Source organism: Culex pipiens, chromosome 3 (genome assembly GCF_016801865.2).
Source record: "Culex pipiens pallens isolate TS chromosome 3, TS_CPP_V2, whole genome shotgun sequence".
Taxonomy (NCBI): domain Eukaryota; kingdom Metazoa; phylum Arthropoda; class Insecta; order Diptera; family Culicidae; genus Culex; species Culex pipiens.
This window is the reverse complement of record NC_068939.1, coordinates 164,618,164-164,627,066: the sequence shown is the minus strand read 5'-3', so window position 1 is coordinate 164,627,066 and position 8,903 is coordinate 164,618,164. Positions and strand designations below refer to the sequence as shown.

Genomic DNA, 8,903 nt, shown 5'->3' with positions numbered 1-8,903 from the left:
TTAATTGTGCTTGATTTCCCTTTTAACCTTAAACCTTATTGTTTCTAGAATTTCAGCAAAACAGGTGCACCACTGACACATCATTTCCCACGCCAGCACCCAATAATTACAAACGACTCAATACGGTGTCAATTTTCAATGGAAGGGTGCAAATTAATAGTTCAGAAAGTGTCTTACCGAGCGATTTATTTTGCACCTTGCGGTCAACAGCCGGTGGAACTCCCACGACTACATAAAACTTTTTTCCCCATTTACCACCCTAAATAATCCGCCTTCTAAAGGTTGTGAGTTACACGTGGAACCAGAACGGCCGGCCTGCAAGGTCACCGAGGGCCAAGGTGAATCATGTGTGAGAATTGTATAGAACATTCGAGAATCAAGTATTGAAATTTAAAGTATTTAACTGCTATGATACATTCAGAGCATTTTTGCCACTTCAAAACATTTTTTTGCAAATCTGAAAAAAACTTTCGGCACTTTATTGCATAATTGTAGTTCATGCAACAAGATACAAAAAGAAGATTTGTAAAAAAGTAAATTTATCCAACGAAGTTTACCGAGTTAAGTAAATACAACATTTTTTTGCAATTCTGAAAAACGCTTTTTGAATGGATTGGTTATTCTTGGGGGGAATGAGGATACAAAATGAATTCTATGTTTTTGTATTTGAAAAAACTTAAATCTCTCTAGGACTCTTTGTTCTAAATTAAATGGTTGCAATGATTTATGATTTTTCTTTTTTGAAAAATGTGAATTTCTTTGACAAGTGAAGAATGCATTTCTTCTTTCTTTGGTTTCAATTGAAAATGTCTAAGATATAACTTTCAAAAACATAAAAAAAAATATAAATGTTTTTTGAGGAAATCCGTGTTGCAAACAAATTGGGAAAAAAATTTATTATATTATCTTTAAAAAATATCAGTTCTTTTAAAATGAACAAGTTTTTAACTATACCTGAAAATGCATTCAGCATTTCTTTGAGTTCTATAAAAAAAATATTTTATTGATTTTAATGAGATTTTTCATTCTCTCTAACAGTGCAGTTCATTAAAAAAAATAGGTTTTCTTAAATCAATTTCTTTGGCTAGCCATATTGTTTGAGACATGACCGACCAGGTCTTGGTTTTTGTTTGGGAGCTAGTGGTTTTTTATGGAGATATGATCAGTGTTGGGGGAGGATTAGGCAGGTTGGTTGTGGTTTATTCGGTCTTTCATTGTGATGAGAGGGGTTTGGGGATAGGGGGGGTTGTTTGGGAGGGAGATGTGTTGGGTGTGGGGGGGGTGATGATGGGGGGAAGTGGGGGGGGGGGGGTGTTTGGAGTGGGGAGGGTTCGTGGGGGGGGGGGATGGGGGGGGGTGTAGGGGTTATTGGAGGGTTTTTTGTTTTGTGTTAGGGTTGGTGAGGCGGTTATTTTTTTTTTATTGTCATGGGGGTTGTGGGGGGTGTAGAAGGTTGGTGGGGGGAGTGGGGGTTTTTTTGTGTGGTGGATTAGTGTGGTGGGGGAGGGAGGATGGTGGATGGTGGGGTTTTTTGTAGGGGGGATTTGAATGGGTATCTGTTCTGTGTATGGTTTTTGGATGGTTTTACTATAATCAGTTTGGGTGATCATGTGATTTGGGGGTGGACTGTGGCATTTTTATTTAAGTGGTGGCGGTCAAAAAAATAATTTTTCAACATAAATTAAAACCAATAATATGATTTTTGTGAATTGATACTAGTTAGTTAAAAGAAAAGGTGGAAATTAAGTTCTTGAAAATAAGCCAAAGGCGGATCGAATCGAAAAAGGTTTTTTTTTCTTTTAATTTTATCATATCGCTAGCCTTTTGCAAATACTTTTTTACTTTTATTATGTTTCATCTCTATCAGTTAAACTTTTGGCTTAGGTCCAAAAAAGCCATGCAAATTAAAATACTTAAAAAAAATACTAAAAACACGGGAAAATAAATTCAAAAATTGGCATTAGAAAAATAATTAATTGATTAGGTAATTAACTACGAGGAGTATTAACTGAATTAAAAGTTTTTTAATCTCTGGAGTTGGTTAGCAAACTGAACAATTCTTGAAGAGTATCGCTTCTTTTAACACATCCGGAGTTTTTTTTGAAAATGTCCAGTAAACCAAATTTACATTTTTTGCTTTTTGGGTGTTTTTGAAACCGCCTCAAGTCAGGGGTATTGAAAAACACCCAAAAAGCAAAAATTGTAAATTTGGTTTACTGGACATTTTCAAAAAAAGAACTCGAGATATTTTTTTTAATATCTAGTTATCTGTAGTTTAGAGTCATTGGTTAAACTACAATCAAAGTAGTCGTTCTGTTAGGATGTAAACATAACAATTTTGTTAAAATGTCAGATATTTCACCAGAAGAAGATCCCACCAAGGAAAGGCAGGCTCTCGTAGGATTGAAATTTCTTGAAGCCGTGAGTTGAATTAGTTTTGTACATCTGTTGTACCTATTAAACTCGCGACAATTTTACTCCCCTTTCTCCCAAGATTTGGTGCCTGGTCTGCTTCTCGATCCAGGTGGATGGCCTGCTGGACAAAAGGGAACCCTTTCCGCACGAGTACCCGGTGGCCATTTCGTACGCCTTGTTCACGCTAATCCCACTCAGCTCGGCCCTGGTCCAGGTCGGCTGCACCGAACTACCCATCCGTTATCGCGCCGAAGCCGCCGTGTCCGTAGTCGCCTTCCTGGTGCTGCTGGCGTGTGGCTTCCGGGCCATGTACAACGTTGAAGTGGACATCCACATGCGGTACCTGAACGACCGGGAAGAGGCCAAGCACACGTTCTTCGTGCGCAGCCGGTTGCAGAGTATCTTCTCGATTCAGGCCGCCGGACTGTTCCTGGTGCACGGAGTCTTCATGCTGGACCTGCTGGGTGTGCTGGACAGGGGGGCGGCGTCGGTGGCAGTGGTGGACCAGAGTGACCAAAAGTTACGACTGACTCCGTTTTGGCTTCCGGTGTGGCACTGGGTGACTGGAAGTTGTCGTCAACGGGGTTGACGGGCCAAGATGAATGTTACTTTTTACGAGAATAAATTTTTAAACGTGGAGTCTGTAAGTGAATTGCACTCGTTTGAAACACAAACTAATTATAAAATTAATTAGCATAATTTTGAGCTTCTGTTGCTTCTGCTTGGGAGAAAGAACTTGACGTTATGTTGAAATTGGAATAAAAAGCATTCCGTTCTGAGGAAATCCACGCAAAACATAAAGTACATTTTTAATTAAATTCAGTTGATTTTATAGCAATTCAATTTTTTTTCTATATTTCTATTTTTTTTGTATCTTTTCTATCATAAATACGATTAAAAAATCAAATAATCTGCAATGTTTACAAACTGACAACTTTCCCAATTCGATCTATGAGATACGGTAACCCCAAGATTATGTTAAATTTGCCCAATAGTATTTTTAAAACCATTCCCACAATTTTAATATTTATAAAATGCTTGTAATTTAGAATTCGGAATGTAGAGAGTCGACTGAACTTTCAAAAAAACAAACCCTAGAAATTTGATCTTATGCTCCACAAAACGAAACTGTTTTTTTTTTTTTTGGAATATTGAAAGTCATTGAAATTGAAATTCATTTTTTTGTAACGTTAATGAGCAATTCTCTGCGACTTCAAAACTTTTTTTTTTGCATTCTTGATTTGACTGAAACATTGAGAGAATATTCTTTATTTCCAAAGAGAATCATTTGCAACAAAAGTTCTCCACTGAATTATGCAATCATAATTTTTAAAAATATCTAAGAATTGATGAATTTTTTTTTCTCATTGGAATTTAAAAAAAAATCACAATTTTGAACGAACCCAAACATGCTAAAAAGTAACGATAACTATAAATAACAAGGAACATTTCGTACGGTATGTCCACGCCTCCTTACTCCCTGAATGAACTATGGAACGTGGGTTTCGTTCACAGATTAACGCAACGCAGTAGGCCTGGCCGCTATAATGTGTGTACAGTACTTGTTCGGTAACTGGGCTGAGAACGTAGCCCAGTCACCGAATGCTGCTCGCCAACTGGGCTGAACGAAAAATTACGAGAGGGGCACCGATGCATAATATTTTTCTGATGAAATATAAAAAAAAATGTACTCAAATTTATTAACAATGCTTACTTTTCCTATTTTTTTAATTGTGACTTGAAATAAAATTTAAGTTTTTTTATTTACTAAACATGATTTTTGCATCCATTAACCCCTCGGTCATTTCGGTTTGTTTTGGTTTTTGACGTTTGTCTGCTTTTTAACTGGGCTACGACCCAGTTAAAAAGCAGCCCAGTTAAACAACGCCCAGTTACCGAACAAGTACTGTATTACATTGTCAGGGATTCTTGAAACAACTTGATCATGACAATAAAGAACTTGTCACGTAATCTATGCACAAGTTCTTCCAGGATGCTTTATTGGGAATGGTTAATCAAATAAGATTAGATCAGATTAGATCAGATTAGATCAGATTAGGTCAGATAAGATCAGATTAGATCAGATTAGGTCAGATAAGATCAGATTAGATCAGATTAGATCAGATTAGATCAGATTAGATCATATTAGATCAGATTAGATCAGATTAGATCATATTAGATCAGATTAGATCAGACTAGATCAGATTAAATTAGAAAAATTAGATTGAAAATTGGTTATTGGCGATTTTCAGGAATGGCTGAAGAGGAATAAGTGAAAATTAGCCATATGAATTTCCCGATAAAAATAATATTTTTTTTTATTCTTAAGGGATACAGGGGCAAGGGTTCTTCTCGTGCAAACAAGAAACTTTGCCAATTTTGAGCGAAATCGTTTCAAGTTTAAGCGTTTAAGTCGTTAAAGTTTGTATGGAAAAAAATTGCAAAAATATGAGGAAAACCAAAAATGACCTCAAGGATACCAGGGGGTATCCTTGAGGTCATTTTTTAATTATCACGCTAATATCCTGTCCGGTCTAGAATATCTTGAAGTATTTCAAAATTAATAATAATGCAATCAAATTGAAACAAAATAATAAAAAAAGGAACAACCACGATCCAAATGGAAACCTGTTTAACAGAACCAGGTCTGAAAAGTACAGAACTTCGTGAATAATTTCCTTCCTTTTCCTCCGAAACTAGACAAACAGGAGTTTCAACAAGAGGGTTTAAAAGGAATCCACTTCAGTTCGTCAACATGAGATCCTTTTGTTTCCCAGTTATGTCGCAACGTCTCTTGAGAAATTCGTCGTCGCTTCTTTTTTGTGTGTAAAAATTTACGAAATTTGCAAAGCACACAATGCGTTGTTCCCGTTCGTCGTACGCTCGAGCAAATTAAGCAAGGCAATCAAGCGTGGTTTCTTTGTTTGTCAGGAACTTTTGAAGACGGCATATTTCTCTTCAATTGTGGCAACCTTGGCAAGGCCATGACCTACTTCCAGGGCAGACTTTACGTTATCTAATAAAGCAACCTGTTATAAAATTTGTACACCCATAACGCATCGCAACAAAGTCCGTCTATTGTTTCAAGAGGAAGTTGTACACCAGCAATCCAAGTAGTCCCTGGCGGCGGCGGGGAACGTCGAGGTGACCAAACGTGGTGCATCGAAGCGAGGGGAAAGTGACTGCACGTGTGGTGACAGCAGCAGGCCGTGCCATTTGACGGAAAATAGAGGCACGTACCTCTGTCGGGTTTGCAACGCAAATTTCGGTGTTGATGGACTACTTCCTGCAGCTTGGTTGGTTACTTATGGTTCGATTACGTATTCTGGGCGTGCGGGAGGTTTTGTTATTGTTTGATACATTATTTAATCGGCTTAATTGGTGGCTTTATGTGATGTTTGTAGTTGAATAATGCGTGATTTTTGTTATATCCTACCCTTTTCGATTAGCATGAAATTTTATTCTTATGAAGAGATAAAAATTTGAAGTAAAAGAAGCATTTGTGTTAAAAAATCTCGATTTCTGTGCATGAAAAGAAGAGCTGTGGAGTCGGATCCAGATTCGGTGAAGCCGGTTATTTTTGTAGAGTTATGGGTGATGTCAGAATCACTAAACCGATGTCGCTATTTTTCTGAAGCTGGAATCTAATTTACCGCTTTACAAGCTACCCGACTAAAGAAACCCTATGAAAATAAAATTCGTCACTTTATGATAAATTTACTTTCAGTACCTTGAAATTTGCAATAACTTAACATATTTTTTTTTTGTTCAAGATTTTTAAAATGACTTGTCTTTTGTCAATTTTGATTAAAAAAAATATCTTCATGTTTTTTTTTAGGGTAAAGCAGGTATTACACTATGCCAAATAATCAAACAAACTCGCTCTTTTTCAGGTTTGATAGTTTGTCAAACTCGTAAACCGCTTAAAATGTATGCAGCCTGACGTTTCTGCAAACAAACAAAGCAAGCAAACTGCAAAACTGTCAAAAAGTGAAAGTTTGTTTATTTGCTTATCATAGTCTAAAACCAGCTTAAAAAGGCAACTTTTTAGAAAATTTCAGATATAGCAAAAAATCACAACTTCTAGATGAAAAAAAGCACAAACTTTTGTTACCTCATTTTTTATATAAAATCAAACTTGTAATCAAAAAGCTTCAAAGTTATAGCCATGTTTAGGTACACTTTTTTGAAAAAAAAAAAAATCTCGCTTCTTTTCAATTTTTATAACTACAGTGTCAACCCGTTTTTGGCAACACGAATTATTCAAACATTTCCAAAAATCAACGTTAATTTTTAAATTGTTCCTTATTGTGTGAAGTTTTAGATTGGTTGTCGAAAAATTAAGGTAGACTCATTCATCAGTAATTTTTTTTTTTTTTTTTGGCCAACGATATCTCTTGAACTAATGGTCCGATTTTCAATAAAAAAAATGCTTTGAAATTGTATAATCCAGATTAACATTTTCAAAGAGCTTATTGTTGCTATTGTTGCCATTTCAACATGGTCAAAATTTTCGAAACATGGTCAAAAATTGGCATTATTTTTAAAATTGAAAAGCAACGTTTTTTAAGAGGTTACCTAAAATTGGCTATAACTTGAAAACAGGGCAATTTATAAAAAAAATCAGTATATTTATTTTTGAATGCAAATTTCTTATTACAGTTTAAAAATTGATATTTAAATATTGTTGACCTTTTTAAGCTTTGGATCTTGAAATTTCTTAAAAGATGATGGCCCTTAAAATATTAAGAAACGAAAAAAAATATTGTGGTATTTTAAAAAAAAAAATTTTTAATTGACAAACTTTTTTTAAATTTATGATTTTTTCCTTCATCTATATTGTTTTGGTATATTTCTCATCCATTCCATAAACTTTGCCGAAAACTGCAAAATTTGTATGGACAAGCTGATGATGCAAAATTACTTCCTTTAACATACGGAAAATACCCAAAAAATTTAAGCCAAATAAAAAATACAATAAAAAAACTCATTTTGTAGAGAATTGTTCTACTTTTATAGTACTTTGAACCAAACCAAACTTGGTATGGTTCCATAGCATTCTGTTTGTATTTGATTCGTATTTTTCATTTTGCAACAAAATCTTCAAGCTATCAGGAAACCCCCATTTAAGGAACTCAGAAAAACAATACCAAGACTGTTGTTTTCTGAAAAATTTCATTCTTTGGTCTAACCCCCTTTTTTGCATGTATTGTGGTGTGGTTTAAATTTAAAATTAGCATAGTTTTATATTCAAAAGAGCAAAAAATTTACTTAAATTTGCCAGGGTAGTAAAATTCGAAGCATTAGTTTTAGACCTATTTGATATTTATGTGAATGTTTAATACACACATTATTTTGGGTGACGCAAAAAACTGTATTTTTTTCAGCATTCACTTTTTTACTGTAGCAAATTCCAACTTATTACTTTATGATGGCAAATTTTATTTTGTTTTGACCTAAACATCAGTCCAACATATTTTTAATCAAATTTAAAACAAAAGTCGAGGTTTCCAGTACTGGTTATTTGCACAAATCGGCTTACTTTGTTTCAAGAAATCTTCGGAAAATGTTAATTTCAGTCGTAAATAGCAAATTTTCATTGAAAAATATCAGATCCCTTTAAAACAAATAGGAACTAAATTTGATTGATTAGTTTAGCTAGTCCACAATCCATCATTTATTCGCACAGGTGACATTGTTATGGTATACCGAAAAGGCACGTTAAAAGTAACTACGAATAAATAATGCAAAATTCAAAAGTTGATTGCGAAAATTAAATCACCCAATAACGTTCCCAACCCACCATCATCCTCACCAGTGCACTGCCCTCAGTACCTTTATTTTCTATTTGGTTTATTTTCTATTTCAAAACTGCCCAACAATGTTTTGTGTGACAACACACCGGTTCTTTTGCGACCACGTTGCACCACCCACCCCCCTTAAAATGCACCACACCGACAACTGTCAATCACAGACTGGGGCTCGCTATATCTCGCAAGAATGCACAAAATTTTCACAATCCCAATGTCGGATTTTTTGTATTGTTACAAAGTGGAGTAAGCGGCATTTTTATGGATATTTATTTTTTTAATTGTTCGCATCTTCATTTTCAAATATTGCTAGCACAGAAAAAAATAATGTAAATTTGGAAGCTGTAATTTTTGAAGGTTGAATATTACCTCTTTTATGATGTAATTTTACCTCAATTAAGACTGAAAAAGTGACATTACACCAGAAAAGTGGTAAAATTACACATTTCCAGAGGTAAAATTACACCTTTTTTCTGATATAAAAGATGTACCCCTTCCCAGATGTAATATTACCATGATTTTTTTTTCTGTGTGTTTATGGTTACAATTGCTGAACTTTTTTTAATTGAAGATAAAATAACAGTTTTAATTTTTTTTTTTTTTCAATTTGATTGAATTGTTGATATTGCAAAGGGCTATGCATTGGCACTTACATCACTATGACATCCAATATCCATC

At 34.7% G+C, this 8,903-nt stretch overlaps 1 protein-coding gene across 1 annotated transcript; it reads left to right on the top strand.

Moving 5' to 3' along the window:
- The first annotated feature begins 2,283 nt into the window (after positions 1–2,283).
- LOC120431460 (uncharacterized) lies at positions 2,284–3,114 on the top strand. The gene is made up of 2 exons (XM_039596577.2): positions 2,284–2,421; positions 2,495–3,114. Exons 1-2 carry the CDS (start codon positions 2,347–2,349, stop codon positions 3,002–3,004), a joined length of 585 nt encoding a protein of 194 aa, XP_039452511.1. The 5' UTR covers positions 2,284–2,346; the 3' UTR covers positions 3,005–3,114.
- Positions 3,115–8,903: the final 5,789 nt, after the last annotated feature.